Source organism: Peromyscus maniculatus, chromosome 1 (assembly GCF_049852395.1).
Source record: "Peromyscus maniculatus bairdii isolate BWxNUB_F1_BW_parent chromosome 1, HU_Pman_BW_mat_3.1, whole genome shotgun sequence".
NCBI classification, from domain to species: Eukaryota; Metazoa; Chordata; class Mammalia; order Rodentia; family Cricetidae; genus Peromyscus; species Peromyscus maniculatus.
The window spans coordinates 203,130,922-203,154,172 of record NC_134852.1 but is presented as its reverse complement, the minus strand read 5'-3'; the positions used below and the strand labels follow the sequence as shown (position 1 = coordinate 203,154,172).

The following is a 23,251-nucleotide window of genomic DNA, read 5'->3' as shown; positions in this document are numbered from 1 at the left end:
TACCTCAGCCACATGGAACAAAGCAGGTACTGGGTTCTTTTCTCTGTGAGGGCTTATGTTGTAGAAGCAATTTGCTAAGGGGACAATGTCCCGTCATAGTACCACAGAGCCAACATGAATGCTGCCAGGTCTTGGCTACTGCGTAACTTTTGTGGGAGGCTCCTGGCCTCTTCACCTGGCTGGCAAGGCTCCTTCCTTAGGCAGTTGCAGAAAAGGGCCTTCTGCCACTGACCTTCTTTCAGTCCAAGCAGCTTCCTGGCTCTCCCTCCTCTGTACATGTCCAAAAACATTTAAGCCGTAAACTCCCTTCCTACTCAGACGGGCTGCTGAGTAAGAAGAAAACCCATCAGCTACCCTGAATTGGTCCCCAAGCTACTTTCTATTTCTTCTTTTTCATTTTATTTTCCTCATTTTCTTTTATTTCTGTAACATTTATTTAGAAGATGTTAATTGATGGTTTTTAAACATTAGAATTGAAAAAGGGAATAACTTGGGAAGAGGAGGGGCCAATGAGAGGGTTGAGGCAAGAGCAACTAACAATGAAGTTAATAAGATCAAAGGCTCATCAATGAATATATGAAAATGTCAGAATGAAAATGATTATTTTTACAATTAACATATGCTTATCCAAACAAAATATTTGCATTCCAATGACTGATCTGTTCTGTACCTGAAAGACAAAGCCTTTAAGGCAGTTTTGTGGTACATATTTTATTTTGTTCTAGAACATTCATAAGTTTACATTGTATCATTTTTACTTTTATGAATTTTAATATATAAAATAATGGGTTTCATAACTGCCTTGTCAGACAAATGTGTCGTTATATTTTGTTCTCAGTTACGTACTTGCCCATTACCTTCCCCAGTATCCCTCCCTCACTCTGCCTGCTTCTCTTTCTTCCCTAGTCAGTCCAATCTTCTGCCCACTTACAACATGCTGCCCTTGTGGAGAGGACTAGCCACTCCTTCCATCCAATCCAGTCCCTTCCCTAAGCTGTGACGTCAGCACATAGCATCCCCAAGGTGGGATGTGACAACAGGACTAGCATCTTACGTCATGGCCTTATGTCTTCCCTAGTACTTTTACTGATCTTCTAAACTCAGAGCTCTCCCCCTCAATGTTCTATGAATGCAGGGACTGCCTTTGTTCTGCACCATGCTGTTGGATCTCCTACCTACCTTCCCCTGGTGCAAGTGGCTGATGTTACTAAAGGATATTCCATCTGAAATACATTATCAGGGCTTCTCCATAGAACCAAGAAAGAGCCTTCATTATTTGCACCCTATTTCCTGCTTGCGCTGTGATCTTTACTGGTTTGAGTGAGAGACCTTGGAACACTCAGCCATAAATGGAATGTCTCCATCAAACCCTCCCCTCAGAGCTCAGGAAACCCCATGGAGGAGCAGGTGGAAAGGGTATAAGAGACATAGGGGAAGGAGGGTACAAGGAAACAAAAGCCTCTACAACAGCACGTGAAAAGCTCATATGAACTCACAGAGACTGACTCAGCATGCACAGGGACTACACATTGGTCTGCACCAGATCATCAGCATATATATTATGACTTCCAGTTTTCAGTATTTTTATGGTATTCCAGAGTGTGAACAAGTGAGTCTCTGATTCTTGTGCCTTCTCTTGGGGTCTCTTCCTTCTGTTGGTTTGCCTTGTCTAAAGTCATTGTAATAGTTTTTTGTTTTATATTCTTATGTTTTATTTTATTATATTTAAATTAAATATACATATTTAAATGAATGTATGACTGTATGAAAATCTAGCCACTGGGGTAAAGGTTAACAACTGAACTGTCACTTACACCTGTTGGGAGAAGGAAAATCAGCTTCCTCCAATGGAGTGACACTGGGTATATCAACCATTATAGGACAGGCCTCATGGTCAAGAGTAATTGACAAAGATACAATGGACTCCATAGGGTTTTTGTTTCTTTCTTTTTTTTATGTCTATGCTTTTATATGGTTACAGTTTAGTGGTTTTTTATTTTTGGTTTTCTTGTTTTTGTTTTTTCTTTTGCTTTCTTGGTTTTGTTGTTGTGTGTGGTTTTTGTTTGTTTTTTTGAGATAGCACTTAAAATTGAGTGGGTAGAGAGGAGGAGAGGATATGGAGGGACTTAGGCAAGTATGAGGACTAGGAGCCTAAAAGTCAGTAAAGGAGTCAGAGACAGTCCCTGTCCCCTCTGTTAGGAGTCTCACAAGAGGACCAAGTTACACAACTGTACCATACTTAAAGAGTACCTAAGTCAGTCCCATGCAGGCTCCCTAGTTGTCGGGTTCAGTCTCTGTGAGGCCACAGGAGCCCAGGTTAGTTGATTCGGTGGGTTTTCTTATGGTGTCCTTGACCCCTATGGATCCTACAATCCTTTCTCCCCCTCTTCTGTCGGATCCTCGGAACTCTGCCTATGGCTGGCTGTGGGTCTGCATCTGTTTCCATCAGTTTCTGGATGAAGCCTCTCTGATGACAATTTGGCTAGGCACCAATCTTGTCACAGGAGATGACCAGTTTAACTGTATATAATCTATTGCTAGGAGTCTTAGCTGGGGTCATCCTTGAAGATTCCTTGGAGATTACTTTGGGCTAGGTTTTACATAACCCGGAAATGCTTTCTGCCCCCATTTCCAGTAGTCTTTTTCAGGACTTTCCCACCTGCCTCCCCCAACTTGATCACTCATGTTTCCATCCATCCATCCACAGCATACTCATGAAATCTCTTCCATTTCCCCTTCCTAGGGAGATCCAGGCACCCCCCCCCATGAGATCTGTGGATTATAGCAGTTATCCTTTATTTTACAACTAATATCCACTTTTATTTGTATCCATTTTCCTGCAAGTATCATGATTTTTGTTTTTTTTTTTTTTTTTTTTTGTTTTTTTGTTTTTTTTTTTTGTTTTTTGGAGACAGGGTTTCTCTGTGCAGCTTTGCGCCTTTCCTGGAACTCACTTGGTAGCCCAGGCTGGCCTCGATGTCATGATTTTTTTTATCACTTGTTTTGAAGCTATCACAGCCAGAAATCCACATAACAACATGTAGGAAGTCTACTTCATTCTCAACCTCTTACAGGTGGCAAAGGATTACAATTTAAGTCAGTATAGGAAATCCTAATTCTATACATTGGCTGATCTTTTAACATTTGGTTTTAGGAGGAAGCAGGCTGTTGATAATATAACAGAAATGCTAAACATTAACAGTTGACATTCTATATATATGGAGGTTGATTTTAACTTAAAATCATTTGTTGATAGAAAAGGAAAAATGTACTTGGAACATATTTGATAGGCAACAACAGGATTTTAGTCACAAATGGATATTGAAGAACTGCTTTTACCCTCCCTCATTTCTTCACGTTTTATTAATCAGTTGTCTCTTTTCTTTTCATGTATTTGTGTATGTTTGCATGTGTACAGGGGTGTGTGTGTGTGTGTGTGTGTGTGTGTGTATGTGTTAGGTGTCTGTGAATGCTTGAAGTTGATATCTGGTGTTTTCCTCTTTAACTCAAGTTACACTTTATTCCTTATGGCAAGATTACTCCCTGGTCCCAATGCTAGCCAGTTCTGGCCAGTCTAGCTATTTAGCTTGCTCCAGAGACCCTCTCTCTATGCCTCTCAAGTACTGATTATAAGCACCTGCTAGATATTCTCTGCTTTTAAGTAGATGATGGGGATGCAACCTCAGGTCCTCAGGCACTTTCTTCACTTAGCCATCCTCCCAACCCCAAGCACTTTTTATATTCCCTTAAAAATTAAATATTCACTGTTGCATTTCCTGACTTCTCGGAATATAGGGATCATACTTATCATGGCTCTTTCAAGTGTTGTGTCTTCTCTGGGAAATACTACTATTTGATATGAGAATAGATGAGCTTTTGCATTTTAAGAGCCTCAGTCATAAAGTTTTCTCAACATTGATGAGCAACAGAGGAAAGAGATGAAATGCCAAACCCTGCCACTGACTGGGTGATGATCATCAGTAGAGCCACTAATTTTGTCATTTCTTCAGCCAAAAAGCAGAAGTAATGATGGTGGAACCTGTCTTGTGGAACAGGTTGAAGAGGTAAAATAATGTAAAAAGTGCACACCAAGTCTGGCACATAGTAAGCATTGCCTGGCTGACAGTGTATTATCTAAAGACCTAGGAGAAAGCAGATCCAGGGAGCTGTAACTGGAATTAGCCCCAGGCAGAACCTACCTCAGACCACCTTCTTTCCAGTGTGTGAGGTGCGAACAGTTCTCCTTGGTGAATGCATCTTTAGCCAACCAGTAAAAGCAATCATGCAACTAGAATGAATAGAACTCAGATGAAGCAGTGCAAGGGGCTTGGGAAATATTATTGATTATGATAACATTAAACCATTAAATATTAAAGTATTGATATTCACAGTAATGCTACTTCTTTTTTAATAGAGTGGGCAGCTTCTTAATGTCAAAAGAGTAAGATGAAGATAAAACACCAATGGGGCTTGAACTCAGCAACAAGTTTTCCAATGATTTTTGTACAACAGTTACAAAACTGATATTCACCTAATGCCATTGCATTTACTGGAGGTGCTGCTTTAGGGAAAAAGGCACATGCTTATTTCTATGAAATAAGTTATGTATGCTATACCAAGCAGATTTGGCAGGACTTTCATGTGCTTGAAATTTCCCAATGTCAGAGATGATTTCTAATCTCATGAATATGTAAATAATTTAAGTATCCAAGTTAAAAACTGGCAATTACAGTGGAAACCAGGGAGCTCAGTAAATGTCAGCCCTGATCCTTGTTTATAAAACAAATTCTCAAGCTGAAATGCCATCATATGCAAACAAGGATGGCCTGTGTTCAATGAGGATACCTTGTTTAACAGGTTGTGTCATCATTTGCAATTGCTACACAAAACACTTTGATTTATTTGTTCCTATCTGTTCCTAAGGATTTGAACAAAATTGACCACAGGAAGAAAGGTAAATGGAAATTTCAAAGCAGTTCATTGGAATTAATATTTGAATAGACATCATCATCCTGTTTAGTGGCTGCATGAGCTTTGAAATAGAGGAAATAAGTTTGCACCTTTTTATTCAGTTCTTATCTGTCCTATGTAGACCCTTACTTGTCTTTAAGAACTTTTGATGCACAAATTCCACTTTTCTTTCTTCCTTCCTTCCTTCCTTCCTTCCTTCCTTCCTTCCTTCCTTCCTTTCTTTCTTTCTTTCTTTCTTTCTTTCTTGCTTTCTCTGTCTCTCTCCCTTTTCATCTGTATGTGTGTATGTATGCATGTGTCTGTGTGTGTGTGTCTGTGTTTAAAGTACCTTCAGATCTCAGTGCATAGCAAATATCTCCAAATCAAAATAACTGATGGCCACACATTGACCTTTCCTTCCTTGACAGCTTTCATTTCCCCATGTCTAATCCCCAGTCCTCAGAGTGTCAATCCCAACCGTGGGGGCTTTGACAGATTTCAGCAACAGCCCAGGAATGACCAGTGACAGACTTGATAAATCCTGCCACAGGAGAGATTGATGGAGCCTGCAGCATATGTCATCGTCTCCACTCACTCTTCATCAGAAAGCCCTGACTGCTCATCCTCCATGCTCTAGTCCTTTAACTTTGCTGATATTTGGATCTAGTCACCATTAGCCCCCAATAAGTTGTTATGTGATGGTACCTACTTGTCAGATTCCATCTGTAGCTCCAGTTCCAATCTCATTTTAATTTGGACATCCAGTAACAGCGAACCTCTTGATGGTGACCAAGGAAGAGAAATACTATTCTTAACTTTGCTGCTCTTTTTATTTTCCCAGCATGACCCATTCTCCTGAAGCATTCCCTTCCCCCCAAATCCTCAATGCTTAGCAACATTAATTACCCTTCGAAGCCTACCATTAAAGACTTTATAAATTAAAATTTTTCTCTCCTAAATAAGCTACCCTAGCGCTCTGAAAAAATACATAATACATTGTTTGTGGTGACCCAGAAAATAGTCTATTTTTGAGAAACATCTGCTCAGGTAGGATGGTGAAGGAGTTTTGGGTGACAGTTGAGGTTCTGTCCCTAGAGACACTCAGTATCACCCAGATAAGGTTAAGTTTCCCCAGTCTAAGAGCTGTTTTGTGGATGGAATTTATTATGCACTATAGACTTTGGTTTGCTCCTAGGCTGAGTTCGGGATTTTCTGATACTATGGAAAACCAGAACATCATTACTAACTTCTGAAGCCTGTATCTATAGATGAACTCATTTTAGCTCTTGTTAAATATGGTAGGGAAAAGGAGCTTGATATTTGTAATACCTCTGGTCTGGCATCAGGAATTTATTTTAAGTCCTTGAGGTGCCATCTCTTTCTTGCTGAAGAACAGCAAGAATTGGAGGGCTAAGAGGTGGATGAGTGCTTTGTACTGAGGCCACCCCCAGGGCGGTATTAGGATGAGGCAAATAAATAGAATTGGCAGGCTTTTCTTGCAGCCTTCTCAAGAAGTGCAATTTGCAGGCCCCCTGCCTCCAAAACATCAAGGGTGTAGTAAAAAAAGAGAAGAATTAGCCCCTGAAAAGAGCCCCACTGCAGGAAGCATGCCACCAACTTCAGCCCCTTGAATAGCTGTGTGAGAGAAGCCCAGGAAACTGCCCCCTGACTGTGGAAGTCATTCTAAGAGGCTTGTGCTGAACAGTCTTAAAACGTGTTGTCACAACCTTTAGTTTCCCAGTGATTGTCCTTGCACCACTTTCTGTGGAACTGGCCTCCTTCCACCACGCTCCTAGTGACAAAGGACAATCCCAAATGTGCATTCATCTGTTCATCTTAAAGGGGAGATAACTCATCCGATTTAGGAATACTGAAAGACATTCCAGGGCAGTGGCAGCTGCAAACATGTGTGCAAGAAAGTTGAATTTCCCTTCTACCGACTGAGAGGAATCACTTGATTTTGATTGAACCAATATGGAAAATGAGAAATAGCATTAGAAAGTGGCCACCCTTATCCTCTTCTTCTCTGTCCACATTTTTGTGTATATTAGGAAGCCATTGTAAAGCCAGTGCAGCTCATTCCTTCTCATGGTCAAGCTCTTGTATCCTCCTGTGGAAGTCTGCTCTATCACACTTGTCCATCATCTAACTCACAGTTCCTGGGGCTTACAAGGGATGACTCCATAGATAGCTGACAGTTGGCTCCAGATCACAAGAAAACTAAACCTTGGTACTGCTTCCTTGCATTTTTACCATCACCTTTCCCACAACAGACAAAAGCAGACATGAAAACAAGCCAATGTGAGAATCCTTCCCCCTAAACCCTCAGAAGATGAGTGTGACAGAAAAGAGAAGTGTTGACAGCTCAGACCAGCTGACAATAAGCCTTGAGCATGGAGGAATGATGGGCTTTTGATTATTAAATTACATTTGCTAAAGCAGGAAAGTGATCTCAGATACCATATACTGATTTTTAGAAAAGAAAGGTTTTCTGCCTCACATTCTTAGTTAACCAATCTCTCTCCCTACTGCCTATTAGGCATTTCTGCTCCTTCTACTCTTTCCCCATATTTCATTTCATACAATGTTAGTGGAATCAATTCAAAGACTACATAAGCATTATTTCTGAGCCCAGGACAGAAGGTTAGTAGGTGAACATTGTTCTCCTGAAAGTAGTTCAAATGCTCTTCCTTTCTCTTCCAAGTCCCCCCCCCCTTTTTTCTGGAGGCTTGGCATTGTTGGAGAAAGCAGCTGCTGTTTCCTTGCATATGACAGATAGTAATGATACTTCTCAGTTCTGTGCACTGGCAGTCAAAGAAACCTTGGAGCTGGAGAAAGGCGGGGAGGGAAATAAATCTTATTTAGGTGCTGCCAGCACTATGAATTTTATTAAGGGGCACTGACTTCTTCAGGAAAAGCCATTGCACTAGCAGCTGAGCCCCAGTCAGGGCATAAGATTTTTCAATACTGTTCTCTTCCCTTTTTTGCTTAGAACTTTGCTGTCAGACTCTGTAGGTTTAATTAACATATTAACATGAATGGCTGAGAGTTGTTTTCCTCCTTTCTTGCTGTAACACCAGGCTTGACAATTAACTTCCCAGGGAGAAAATGTTTAAAGAATATTCACAGTATAGAAGGCAGCTTTGTCTAGAAGTAAACTTGCAAGACCCACATGAAAATCCTTAGGACTTCCAAACGTGCTGAAAGAGATTTTTCTTTGAAGATACTGACCTTGGACTGTATATCCATTTAAACAAAATATATTCCCCTATATAGATTATCATTGTCTAAGTACTAAAACCTGAGCTTTTTATTATGCATATCCATGGTAAGGGGACTCTACTATAAAACACCAGTACTTTTTGCCTTGAATATGTAATATGTTCTAGATACCTGTGGATGCAGAAATGTGGGATTGGTAAGCTTTGAAAATTTTCTGTCTCTTTCAAAAGTTGGAGAATATTCTCAGACATTTAAAAGTGTTTTTTTTTTTTTTGGTTTTTTTTTTTTTTGGTTTTTTTTTATGTGGACAAGAATTTCACTTTTCACTGTTATAAGGCCACTGAAAAGTCATCGGAGACTACTGAAACAGTTAGTTCTGATATGTATCCAGTAGGTGGAAAGTATATTGCTAGAACACAGATCTTTGGAGGAGGAGGCCAAAGGGAACCTTGGTGTGTAAGGGAAGGCTTACAGAGAAAGTATCTTTAGAGGTAAGCATTAGAGGAAGATCAGCACTGAAGGACAGAAATCCTAAAGCAAACTATGACAGAATAGTAACGTTGAAGGCATAGCAGGCACAATGTGGCCAGATGTGTGGGGAAGGTGAGAAGGCCCACCCACTAAGACCAAAGGGTGAAGGGTGGCTTCCCAAAATGGAACCGTGAAGGATGCCCCTGAGCTGCAGAAGACACACTTGGTTTATTGGATTGCTGTGTATGCCTGATGTTTGTGGGCCCTCCAAATGCTCACAAATAACAAAGCAGCCATCTGATAGCACCTGCCAATATCAGGAGACTTAAGTGACTGCTCCATAGACTCTGAGTCCAGACTGAGTAGGTGAAGTTTAAAAGTCAAAGACAAAAAACAAACAAACACCCAATAGATGGTAGCACTCAACAATTCTTCACAGAGATGAGTTCTATTTAGGAACTTAGGTGGCAGTGCCTGATATCCGACATGGGCCTTCAAAGCTTATGTTATTATGGAGAATCTGTGTGAGTCCAGCTTTCACGTACAGAACTATTATTTTAAGCCATCTTGATTCTTCTACATACTGAAATGCAGATATTAATATATATTTAAATATAGACCACAGTTGCATAGATTATGTTCACTTTAATTCATTGAGAGAGAGAGAGAGAGAGAGAGATCAAGAACTTGCTGTTGTTCTACTCTGTATCAAAATGCAAGATGTTCAGAGCATGATTGGAACAAGAACTGAGCTGTGCATTCACAGGATCTTTGGGTTCTGAGAATAGAAATAATAAGTTGTCCTGCCCTTTCTTAATTCTGTGAGGAAAGCTGTCTTTCCATCTTGCTTTGGTATTCTTAAAATGTATCTAGCATGAGGTGATGGCTCAATGCAAAAAGTATTTGCCATCCAAGCATGAAGACTTGAGTTCAGATACACAGACCCCACACAAAGGCAGTCACAGTAGCACACACCTGTAATCCTAGCTTTCCAATGAAAATCTGAAGAACTGAAAGGAGAATCCACAGAAGCTTCCCGCCCAGGTACTCTGGCATGGAAAGTATGAACAAGAGACCTCATTTTAAACAAGGTGAAAGGAAAGGACTGATACTCAAAGTTGCCCTCTGACCTCTATGTAAGCATTATGGCATGTACATGACTATAATCAATCACACACACAAACATTTGCACAACCATGCACAGAAGTGTGTGTATGTGTGTGCGTGTGCGTGTGCGTGTGTGTGTGTGTGTGTGTGTGTGTGTGTGTGTGTGTTTGTAGCATGAAGTTCTCCCAAGAACCCTGTTTTCTGCCTTGCATGGCTGAAAACATTTCTCAACACCATAATAAAATACGTGAGTTAATCAGTTTATTAAGAGAAAAGATTATTTGACTTATAGATTCAGCCAGCAGTGAATTAGCCTATCATGAGAAGCTGAGCAACACTGCTAACTTTATGGACTGACCACACAAAAGAGAAAGAAGCCACGGTGGTGATACAGTGACACTTAGAATATGCCCTCAGTGACTAATGGTCTTCCTACAATGCTCCCCTATTCAAAGATTCCACTGCCTCCCACTGGTATCACTGAGGGACCCTAGCTTTTACAGGTGAGCCTACTAGGGACACTCAACATTCCAACTTTGGCAATGAATGATGGAAGTAAATTTATACAACAAGACTTTGAAATAAAATGTCAAAGACAAAAACAAACAAGCATAGATGGTAGCACCCAACAATTCTTCACAGAGATGAGTTAGAGGATCAAATACTATACAGTGGAGCCAATGAGAAGCTTGCCTTCACAGCCAGGTATCTTGTCCTTTTTAGATTGCAGGATGTGTCTTGGACAAGTGAACAGTGTCATGACTGGTTCTTCCAAGAGCCAGTAAATACTCAATTGAAGTAAGTTATTCTTTGGGCATGCTTGGTGCATCAACAGCTTTGTTGAGTCACCTGGTGAGTCATTTGACCTTTTTTGTTGTACAGTCTGTATGGCTGGAAAGAGAAGAGGAGGCAGGTAAAGCCTCTACTCAGTACAATGACTCACTATCCACTCAGTGTGGGAGATGGCAAATGCAGAGATTAGATGTTGAGGGTCAGGTGTATCAGACACCAGGCACAGGCAGGAAAGAGATGTCCCACATGTTTGTTTGTTTGTTTTCCTAATAGTGTCCATTCTGGATACAATATACACAATATATACAATATACCTAGAGAAAAAGAGATTCTTCAAACTTCCATAAGAGGACAGTTAGGTACACAGGGTCCTGGGATGACATGGAGACTATCAGAGCAGAAATGAGAAGGAGAAATGAAGTGCAAGTCATAAGAGAGAGAAATAAAAGATACTTGTGTCATTGAGTGTATGGAGAGTTAGCCCATGCCTCATGAGCAGTGGCTCACAACGCAGTTGCCCTTGGAGAGTGTGGCAGTGTGAAATGCTGCCACCTGTGTGGCCATATGATCACAACAACTTTATATGTCACAGAAATGAAGTGACAAGCAGTGAATGAGATGATGCATGGAAAAAGCTTGAATAACAGTAAGAGCCTGGTCTGTGTGGTTTAGGGTCTTATAACCCGAGTTTCCTTTGCTTGCTCCTATAAAGCCTAGCAGAACTTGTGAGAGTAGCCAATCAGTGCCTGTCTTGACTTAAGGCCCACTCCACAAGAAAGAATTCATACCTGGCAGTGCTAGGGTAACAAGAACCAGAGACTAGATAGTCCAGAGACCTAGGGTAAAACTAAACATTGCTGCTCTAAAAAAAGAATCAATACAACAGCTCCTAATGATATTCTGCTATACTCATAGATCAATGCCTTATTTAGTCATCATCAGAGAAACTTCCTACTGCACCAGATTGGAACAGATGCAGAGACCCACAGCCAGACATTTTGCAGAGAAAGGGAGCCTAAATGTGATGTCTCCATAAAATACCTCTGCTCAGAGCTCAGGGAAGCCTACCCAAAAGAGGGTAGAAAGAGTGAAAGAGCCAGAGGGGATGAAGGATATCAAGAGAACAAGGCCCTCTGTATCAACTGAGCAAGGCACACATGTGCTCACAGAGACTGAAGCAGAAAGCTCAGGGTGTGCATGGATCTGCACCAGGTCCTTTACACACACACACACACACACACACACACACACACACACACACACATATATATATATATATATATATATATATATATATATATATATATATAATAGCTTTCAGTTTTATATTTTACAGGACTCCTGACAGTGAGAACAAGTAGTTTTATGATCATTGGGCTTGCTTTTGGGGCTCTTTTTCTCCTGTTAGTCTACAATGTCCAACTTTTATATTATAGTTTTTGCTTTGTATTATAATTTTGTTGTGTTTAGTTGCTATCTCTTAGAAGCCTGTTATTTTCTAGTGAGAGACAGAAAGAGAGTAGATCTGGAGGAGAGGGAAGATGGGTAGAAATTAGGAGGAGTAGGAGAGGAAACTATAATCAGGATATATTGTATGAAGAAAAAATCTATTTTGATAAAAGGAAAAAAAAAACAAAAACAAACAAACAAAAAGCAAAGACTAGTATTAGTTCATAGCCTCTGGAATTGAGTGTGTTCTCTTTGAATTGATATTCTGCCGGAGTCCAAATCTGGATGAGGACAAGGTCTGAGGATGAGTGGATGCAACAGCAGTGATGGAGAAATCAGACTTGGGAAACTTCTGTGTTTTGTGTTACAGGAGATGGACAGAGAGGAAGCAGATCTCAGTGTGGCTTTACCTACTCTGACTGGAGCCATCCCTTGAGGGACAGGTCTCAGCAGAGGATGTAAGGAGTTGGCAGGGAAGCAAGTGAGCCAGGCCATGGTGGTCGGGAGAATCTTGCAGCCTGACTGACTAGCAGCCAGAGTGCTTTTATATTTATACAGAATTTAGTAAGCAGGGATACATTTATGTTGTTCCAAAACATAGATCATGTCATTTTTGTGTTTGGACATATGTTTCACTTCCTTTTGCCCATCTTTAACACAGTTATCATTTTCAATTATTCTCTCTCAAGTTTTGACATCATTAATAAACAGTTATCATTTTTATTCATTAACCCTAAACCCAACTTTTTTTGTAGAATTCTTTTTTATTTTATTTTTATTTTTATTATTAAGAAATTATCTATTCATTTTACATACCAAACACAGATCCCCGTCTCCTCTCTCCTCCTGTCCCCTAGCCTTCCTCCCCAACCCACTCTTCATTCCCACCTCCTCCAAGCAAGGTCTCCCATAGGGAGTCAGCAGAGCCTGGTACATTCAATTGAGGCAGGTCCAAGCCCCTCCCCATTTCACTAAGGCTGCTTAATGTGTCCCACCATAGGCACTGGGCTCCAAAAGCCCGCTCATGCACTGGGGATGGATCCTGATCCCACTGCCTGGGGGCCGTCTAAACAGTTCAAGCTAAACAACTGTCTCACCTATCCAGAGTGCCTAGTCCAGTGCCATGGGGGCTCGATAGCTATTGGTCCACAATTCATTCGTTTCCACTGGTTTGGCTGGCTGTCTCTGTAATTTTTCCATCATGATCTCAATGTCCCTTGCTCATAGAAACCCTCCTCTCTCTGATCGATTGGATTCCTGGAGCTCGGCCTGGTGCCTGGCCATGAATCTCTGTATCTGCTTCCATCAGTTACTGGATGAAGGCGCTATGATGACAGTTAGGGTATTCACTAATCTGATCACTGGAGTAGGCCAGTTCAGGCACCCTCTCAACTATTGCTAGGAGTCTAAGGTGGGGTCATCCTTGTGGATCCCTGAGAAATTCCCTAGCACCCTGTTTCTCCTATTCCCATAATGTTTTCATTTATCATGGTATCTCTTTCTTTGCTCTCCCACTCTGTCTGTTCCCTTATGTTCTCATCCCCCATCCCTTGCCCCCTATTATCCCCTTATTCCCAGTTTGTTCATGTAGATTTCATCTATTTCTCCATTGCTGGGTGATCTATATGTCCTTCTTAGGGTCCTCCTTGTTAGCTAGCTTCTCTGGAGTTGTGGGTTGTAGTCTGGTTATCCTTTGCTTTACATCTAATATCCACTTGTGAGTGAGTACATACATACATGTTTGTCCTTCTGAGTCTGTGTTGCCTCATTCAGGATGATATTTTCTAGTTCCATCCATTTGCCTGCAAATTTCATGATATCATTGTTTTTTTTTTACTGCTGAGTAGTACTCCATTGTGTATATGTGCCACATTTTCTTTATCTATTCTTGGTTGAGGGGCATTTAGGTTGTTTCCATGTTCTGGCAATTATGAATAATGCTGCTATGAACATATAGCCCTCTGTCAGATGTGGGGCATTCTGTTATTCCTTGATTATGTGATACCACAGTGGCTCTACATGTGCTAACTTTTCTAAGAAAGAGAGATCCTGGCATCTCATTCTCTTATCAGCTTTCCACTCTATATTTTGTTCATCAATATAAGTCTCTGTGTAGGGCTGAGGTAATTTCAGGTAATCTAACATTGTTGCTGTGTATGCCACATAATTGCCTGAGTATATATAGGAAAGAAGCTGGCAATCTGAACTGTGGCCAACTCCTCTAGCCCACCGAATATTGTTGACCATTTTTAATTTGTTTTGAATATCTTGTTCCTGTATAAGTTCAGTGACAAATGTTTCAAAAATGTCTCATAGCCTCATAAGGAGACCTCTGGCTTCCTTATGTGTGTCACAACCTCCAAGGCATAAGGAAGACCTAGATAAGGATATTACCCTAAAAGCAGGAGGAGTAGGGTATGTTCAGGACTTTCCTGGGGAAGCTTAGAAGCAGTGCTTCTGGGAAAATGCATAAATGAATCATATGAAATTTCCCATCAATCAAATATCCCCAAATTGTACAAATATTAAAAGTCCCTCAAGTCTGCAACAGGTGGAGATAAAAATCAAAGGTGGAATGGCAACCATCATGAGACTCAGCTTTGTTGGATCTTCGTCAAGCAGCTCTGCTGGCTTTGTGACTTTTTGCCATTCCCATCAGATATGGCTGTGCCAATATTCTGTTTTACATGATTGGCTCATCTAAATGTATAGAGATAGACCCTGTTTGTTCATACATTAGCCCTACCTATCCTACAACTTTGACTCCCTGCTCACCATTTTGTAATCAATGTGGATTTTATCAATTTGAATCCTGTTATTTCTTTAGACCCTACTTGTTTCTCCAGGCCTCTAGAAGTACCCTCTGCTTTCCTTCCTCTTTGGTTGTTTCGAGAATTTCACAGTTTCCATAAGGATCAGGTATCATAGTGGGATCTTCAGAAACTAAGTAGTGATTTTACTCTAGATACTACCAATTACATGTTGCTAATGCTATCAAGGAGGGCAGAAGACATTGCCACCAGACAGAGCACTGCATGAATCCCAGTTTGCTTCACTGTTTACTGAACGTATGATTCACAGCACATCATATAAGCCCTTAGTCCCACTCCCCTTAAGTGTTGAAGTGAAATGTTGCTATCTGACTTGCAGAATTGACATCAAAAACAGAGAGGATGTCCTTACCTAAAAATGACAGGTGTTGGTATTGCTGAATTCTAGAACAAGAACAAGGTCCCATGATGCTGACCTATTTCTTCTCTCTCTCTCTCTCCAGTTGTACAGCTCTGCTGAATTTGGCAGAAGATGGCAGCTTATCCAGGAATCAGTGGTTCCAAATAGGTTCTACTGGTAAGTCTGACTCCATTTTCTGGCCAACTAAGCTATCATCACCTCTCTTAGCACAGGATAGGACCCTGGAATAATAAACATCTTCAGACACTCTTAAATTTGTGTTACCATTTTTTTCATAAACCCTTAATGGATCATTAATATTAGTGAACTTCAGGGACTTTGTAAGTATTGTTTTGGTATTTAGTAATTTTCACACTTCCTAATGCTGTGACCCTTTAATACAGTTCCTCCTGTTGTGTGAGCCTCAACCATAAAATTATTTTTGTTGCTACTTCATAACTGCAATTTTGCTACTGTTATGAATAGTAATGTAAGTATTTTTGGAGATAAAGGTTTGCCAAAATGTTGTGACCCACAGAATGAGAACCATTTTTTAAGTCACTGTAATTGTTATTGATTAAAGCATCTTATACACATATATTAGATATCTGAATAAAGGTTTCCAGTATAAATAAGTAGATCTGAATTTGTGTAACAGCAGATCTTGTCCCTCTTCCTTATTTAAGATCTTCTAGGCATTCTTTTTATCTTATGAGATATATCCGGCAACCCTGTTTTCTCAATTAGCATTCCAGCTGTGTTGGAATTGTCAAATGTGTCTATGAATTGTCAAATGCATAAAGTCGCAGGGTTATACTTTGCTCAGACTGTTGGGAGAGAATGCTATGGATTGGTGACATAAACAGCAATTATTTCTATGTGCCATCCTGAAGACTGGAAAGACCAAGGTGAAGGTACCATCAGATTTACTCTCTGGTTTGTGGGCTCCTCCTGACCTGCACATGGCTGTACCCTCATGTAGTAGAAAGAAGAAGGGCCCTGGTCTCTCTTCTAATTGTCACATGGGCACAAATTCAGCCATTGTTACCTTACCCTCATGACCTCATCTAAACTGAGTTATCTTCCAAGTCCAAATGCTATCATAACTTCAGTTTAGGACTTTAATTTTGATGTTGGGAAGAGCATAAACATTCAGTCCATAACTATAAATATAGATATAGATAATATAGGTATTTATATTTGCATGAGTGTTAGCTATAGCCACTGCCCTATGCCTTGTTTTTAATAGTGTGCTGAAATTATGCATATAACTTCAACTTCATATTTTCAATAGTTACAAATAAATTTACAGTAAGAATTAACATATAGATAAATAATGTCTATTGGACATAAATAATAAACTATATGTTATAAAGTGTTATGCATATGAAAAAAGAAATAATAGAATGGGAGGAGAAGGAGAAAGACAATATAGAACAGAAATGAAGCCAAGAAAATCATAATCTTGGTTTTCTTAACCATGCTCCTAATTCTGTTAGAGGTAGCCTCCTCCATGGCAATAGATAGCTCAATTTGAAAATCAAGCAAGTGACAAAAGTTAATTTTAGCTTTTCTGTTCCCAATCCAAAATCCAGGAAAAGAACAAGGTCTGGAACCTTCTGGTGAGATTTGATATCTAATTTAGTTAGAGTTAGAATCTGTATCCTAATGAGGTGGAAGAGCAAACCCAGATCATCCTGAGCTGCCCATGGAACAGATAGGTCACCTGTCTCCAGGTTTTTGCCTCTAGAAGTAGTGTTAGAGAAACTCACTCCCAGGAGAATTTATGTATTCCTTATTTAAACAACCCAGAATCACCAGGACAGTGTCATTCAGGAGCCAAGAGCTCTACATCAAGGGCTGGAAAAGTACTTCTCTCATTTATCATGAAGTCTCTTCTGAAATTGCATTGTCTCTCATGAGCCTCTGGGATGACGTGATGTAGGGATACCCAGCTAATCATGAGCCTCTGGCATGACATGATTCAGGGATACCCAGCTAATCATGAGCCTCTGGGATGACGTGATGGAGGGATATCCGGCTGGTCATGGGCCTCTGGAATGACACCATGGAGGGACACTCACCTGGTTCACTCCAACTGCCCACTGCCTTTCTGCTTCCTTCACTGCTACACTTCCGTCAAAGAGGAGTACATGTTTACCTGTTGCCTTCTCTTTGTTAACATTTCTTTGTTTATTTAGTTAGACAAGGTCTCATGAAAGTCAGAGTGGCCTCAAAATACTTATGTAGCTGTGGCTGGCCTTGAATTCATGATCCTCCTACCTCTACCTTCTAAGCACTGGAAGTACATATGTATGCCACCACATCCAGCACTTGCCCTTCATATTTCCAAATACTTCCCTAAAGTCTTTGTGCATTTTGAAAGCTAGAGAGCTGTGATAGAGGAATTTCCTTTCCTTTTTTAAAAATGCCGTATATGTATACTATTCTTACATCATTACCCCTCTCTTCCCTCTAACTCCTCCTGTGACCCCCCTAACTCTGTCTTAAATTCATGGCCTCATAGCCTTTTAATGTAATTATTATTTATTAATTATTATGTAATTAAATATATAAATACAACCTGCTGAGTCCATTTAATGTCACTTTGTAGCAAGGCAGAATGACTGTTCCCCAGAGTTGAGCCCCCTAATTGACTACCTAATACCAAGGGTCAGCCCTAGAGAATTTTTTCACAAAGCTAATATAGTGGCTGGGGACTTGGCCCAGTAAGTAGAATGGTCACTTAGCAAGCACAAGGCCCGAGTTTAATCCTCAGCACTACATAAACTGGGTATGTGATACATGTCTGTAATTTCAGAACTAAGGAAGCTGATCAGAGAGTAAGATTGTGTCTCAAAAGAAGGGGGGAGGGGAGAGGGGCAAAGAGGAGAAGGAAGGGGAGAAGGAAAGGAGGCCCTGAAAAAGTTTCATGCAAGTAATATAGAAATGTCTACTTGAAGTGAGGCCACTTATTTTTCTTTCTTTCCTTCGTTTTGCATTTCTGTGAAGTGTGTCCGTGTGTATGTGAGTGTAGGAGTACACACTAGGACATCAAGTGGGGTGTCTGTTCTATCGCTCTGCTTCATTTTCTTGAGAGAAAAATCTCTCACTGAACCTACAGCTAGGCTGGCAGTCAGCTAGCCCCAGAAATTCTTCTGTCTTTGCCCCCAGCACACACACACAGTGCTGAGGCTGCACACATTCATGGCTTTTTACATAGGTTCTGAGAATTTGAACTCTTGTCTCCTGGAACATATCCCCAAACCCAAATAGGAACCCTTATTTCTCTATCATAATGAGCCACTTCTGACTAATCAGTCTCATTGAAGGTTGTTCATGCTTTGCCTTGCTGGAGATGCCCTGTCAAAAACCATGTTGACCCCTCTCGGGTCTGGGAATCCAGCTCTATATCTTCTTCAGTCTCCCCCTCTGGTCAACATGTTTAAAGATTTGTTTATTTTTATTTTATGTATGCAGCTGTTTTGCCTGCATTTGTGTATGTGTATCATGTGCATGCAGTGTGTGCAGAGGCCAGAAGAGATCATCCCATACCTTGGAACTGGAATCACAGATGAGGGTGTTGGGAATCCAACTGTGTCTTCTGTGAGAGCAGCTCTTATCTGATGAGTCATCTCTCTAGACGTTTATCAACAATTTTTCTAATTTTGTTCCATATTCATGGGTAGTGATCATGACTATGTATTTATCTCAAAATTAATAATTTTTTAAAAGAAGAGTCATCTTTTACTCCCACTATTTTCTGTCCTCTTTTTGTTTGTTTGCTGTTGCTATTGTCATTGTCTTGTGTGTGTGTGTGTGTGTGTGTGTGTGTGTGTGTGTGTGTGTGTTTGTGTGTGCTTTCTGTATATAGAAAGAACTCAGATAAGTAACTGAAATAAATATAGTTCTCCTACGTTATCACGGAGATGATGGTGATGATATGTGCCAATAGAAAAGCTCTGAAGAGCCTACCTTCCCCTAAATAAGGCTTACCACAGGCTGCAGGTATATGCACATGGACTAAAGCACTAGAATGTGCATAGTAGAATCCAGGAGACCTGACAGGAGGTTTGCTGTTTTTTGTTGTTGTTGTTCCTTAGTGATAAAACTAAGGAAAAACATTGCTTAAAAGGATAGATAAGAAAGAGTATAGGGATGAAGGTATGTCTGGGTAACCAATGCTTGATTTACCATATTTTCTAGCTGACATGAGATTTTATTTTATTTTATTTATTTATGTATTTTGGTTTTTCGAGACAGGGTTTCTCTGTGTAGCTTTTGCACCTTTCCTGGAACTCACTTGGTAGCCCAGGCTGGCCTCGAACTCATAGAGATCTGTCTGGCTCTGCCACCCGAGTGCTGGGATTAAAGGTGTGCGCCACCGCTGCCTGGCGAGATTTTATTTTTATATGACATTGTTGTAAGAAAGACAGACCCCATTCCTAGGTCACCCATGCTAATCTGTCCTTTCTTATTAATCCTTTGAAGAAGGGTTCTATTTTAAAAGTAGATTTCTAAAGCTCTGCCCACCAAATGTCACAAAAATCATTACCTTTCAAAAGCATTGCATACAATTGTTTGTAAATTCTAGCTTGTCCATCCAGTAAGTAAAATAAATAGAGCCGTATTGTTTTTTCTGTTGTGAGCATGGGAACACATCTTTCCTGATCAAGCATTAGGAGCAAGAACGTGCTATTTAAAGTTAAAGCTCTTTGATTCTCATAACAAATTTCTAAGCGAAGCTACTTACTAACATCATTAATAGATGAGAAGACTATGACACAGAATGGTTAAATGATGGGACCAAGGTCACATAGCAGGAAAGTAACAAGGCCATTATTTAAGTAATGGGAATCTCCAAAGTCCAATTCTACTCAATCTATTGATGTTATTGCTTCTGCTGCTCACCCTGTAGCTGGAAATTTAATGCCTTAGACAGATAAGTAATGACAGCTCAAAGGTCTTTTGGACACAATGTTTGTTTTGTTTCTCTCTAAATATATGTGGCATTTGGCCTTTATGAGTCTCAGCCTGCCTCACTTTTCCACAGAGGACATGAGACCCTGTGTGATGCATAGCACCACAGCTACTGGTGAAAATCTCTGGGTTTCTGGTCACGTGGTCTGTGTTTACTGATACTGAGCCACTTCCAGAGTCCAGCAAGAGATCTGTCAATCAAAGCAATATGTGTTATTACATTCACCCCTGGAAACAAGTTGTTTCAAATTGCATAGAAACTGTTGGGGAGTTTTCAGCCAGCTTTAATTAAAAGAAAAGTCCTTTAATCATTGCTTCTCCAGGTTAGTAGGAGAGTGTGACTAGTTCTCAGGTGGTTTTCGCTAGTGTTAAATTGAATCATTAAATGACCATGGGTAATAACATAGCATTTTCCACAGGGGTGGGAACATGAAGATGAAATCATAGGTTTTCCACATCATCAAGCTCTCTTCAGAATTATCTGTGAGAGGCACTAGTCACACCACTCCTGGAAGCAATCAATGGCAATTGTAAATAATTATGGGATGTAACATCTTATTCTTGCCTTATCTAGTGATTGCTAGTAACACCACCATAACTACTATAAATAGAAACTTTTATCCCAGGATTTTATACTGATTCCAGAAGTAACTTAAGACCTCATATAGAACATGTCTAAGCACAGTGTTTCCTTTAATGGATTAGTCTTTCTTCTTGCATGACTGAGGCTAGTCATAAGTATGTCCTCTTCTATGTGAGAAATCCATGTCATTGTGGTGAGACAGTTGATAGTTAAGAACCTTAGGGACACCAAGGTTTTAGTTTAAATTCTAACATCTACTAAGAAAGGGATTATTGGAAGTTAAGTCATTTCTGTATCCCTGAGAATTTTGTCCAGATCCCACAAGCTGATCCCAGGAACAGTATCATCGATAATGGCTGAATTTATATATGTTGGCTTTATTTCCCCAATGTTGCCTTTGCCTTTAGTCTCAGATTGGTCTTCTCTGCTTTGGGATATGGAATGGGCATTTTCAGCTTTAAGCTTGCAGCCTAACAGTTTATAAATTCCATCACCTGGCCTGCATGTTCCCTGTTTTCAGAGATTAATGTGAGTGGCCTGACTATGGTTATAGACATAGAAGGTAATATCTAATGTTATACAAGAAGGTAAATTATTTTCCCTGGTAACTGAACTGGGGTTCAGTCAAATGACATTATTTGTAGCCAGAGGGAGATGTGACTTTTAACAAGGAAAATAAAATCTTTTTGAAGATTCTGTTATTAAAGAAGGAAGGATTGATTCTCTCTCTTTAAAAAAGAGATTTATTTATCTATTATTTATGGAGTGCTCTACCTGCATCAGATCTCATTGTAGATGGTTGTGAGCCACCATGTGGTTGCTGGGAATTGAACTCAGGACCTCTAGAAGAGTAGCCAGTGCTCTTAACCTTTGAGCCAGTTCCCCAGCCCTAGGATTGATTCTGTTTAGGGAAAAAATACAGATAGGAGACATGAGTGTCAGTTAATGCCATAAACAGGTTTCTGTTTAAGTACCTGAACTTGTATAGGCACACAATAAACCGTGGTCTTTGATCTTCATGATACCATTGGGAGGTAGTAGCCAATGCTCCATTTTAATGAAAGAAAAAAGCTGTATAACTTATCCACCAGAACAATGATGATATGTAACAGCCTTGAAATTTAATTTTATATGGTTTTATGGCTCTTACTTGTGGTACAAAAGATTAACCTCACAGTAAAAGTGTATTTTCATTCTTCATCCCCCAATTAAAGAAGACTGGAAAATTGTTAAATTTATAAAATTGTATATTCTTTATTTTAGTCTAATATTTAGTAAGAGCCAAGTTCTTGCATTAAACATTGAAAAACAACATGGACGTGGAGACATCGTACCCAAATGACCTTGAAAATGCATTTCTGTCAACAGTCTGATTATTTAAAACAGGTTGAAAAATGTGGTTTGTTGGGATCTGAGTAAAGTTTGGGATTTAAAAAAAATGGAGAATAGTTCTCATTACAAAAGATGGAAGTTTATTACGTTAAAAAAAAGATTAAATGTTAAGAAAATTCCACTTAACTGAAACATTTTTTGAGCTTACTTTCTTATATTTGTTAATATACATGGACTGGCTGTAACAGGATCAGCTGAATAGTTATCAGTTTTCAATGATTAATTACATGAAATTTAGGAACTGTTAAAAATTGGCCTTTGCGTTTGTGAGATGGCTCAGTGGGTAACAGCACTTACTATTCAAACCAGACCATTTGAGTCTAGTCCCCAAAACCACAGAGGAAGGAGACAGTGAAACTTTGTAAACAGTATGTACTAAATTATAAATAGTCTCATTGTTTTCCATAGCTCAATGCAATAAGCATGATTGACCTTCTATGCCAATCTTAGACAATAGGTAACAAATCCTACTTGTATGTTGACTGTGTTTCAGGTTTATTAAGTATTTGCATTAATCATTAATTGCTTAAATTGATCAAGACTTTTAAGATATAATAAAAAATACAGCCTGCATAAGTAATAAAACAACAGATGTTTGGTCATTGTTCTAAAACAGGGGTCTAACAGCATATTCCTCTTATCAACAGGCTTATTAAATGCATCAGATCATGTCCTCTCTCTATCAACCCTACCCTCCACTGTGTTGCCAGCTCTGTCTTTGAAGTACCCTCTGGATAGCTTATGTCTCCCTATGAAAAACTTGGTCTAGCTAAAGTCCTATAATTAAATCTTATGGGCCTGATTAGGGGATATGCCCTTAGTTAGACCTAGGGGTAGAATCAACTATAGCAAGTGACATGAAAAGAGAGGGTAGAATGGCGATGAGACAAAAATGCCTTAATGGCTTTTAGCAATTTAAGGGGAGAAGATAAAGAAAAGTCATCCAGAAAAGATGCTGATTGTGCATTTATTTTCATACTCATTTCACATGAGTAATAAATAGAAAGCTAAATAGAAAAGTCTCATAGATACTTTACCTTAAGATACACATTGGTAAGCAATGGTGATGGAATTTAAAACCAGGAGTGCTTGACTAAGGACATGCTCACTGTACCTCATGCTGTAACCCTGTCT

General features: G+C 39.8%; 1 protein-coding gene across 7 annotated transcripts in view; it reads left to right on the top strand.

Annotated features, from left to right (window-relative positions):
* The window catches only part of Sorcs1 (sortilin related VPS10 domain containing receptor 1), a 537,652-nt gene that overhangs the window by 342,270 nt on the left and 172,131 nt on the right, over nucleotides 1-23,251 (top strand). For all 7 annotated transcript variants that reach the window (XM_006983296.3, XM_076563275.1, XM_006983299.4 and 4 more), the window contains exon 5: nucleotides 15,266-15,339. In XM_006983296.3, coding sequence (XP_006983358.1) covers nucleotides 15,266-15,339 — 74 coding nt within the window. The remainder of the gene's footprint in view (nucleotides 1-15,265; nucleotides 15,340-23,251) is intronic.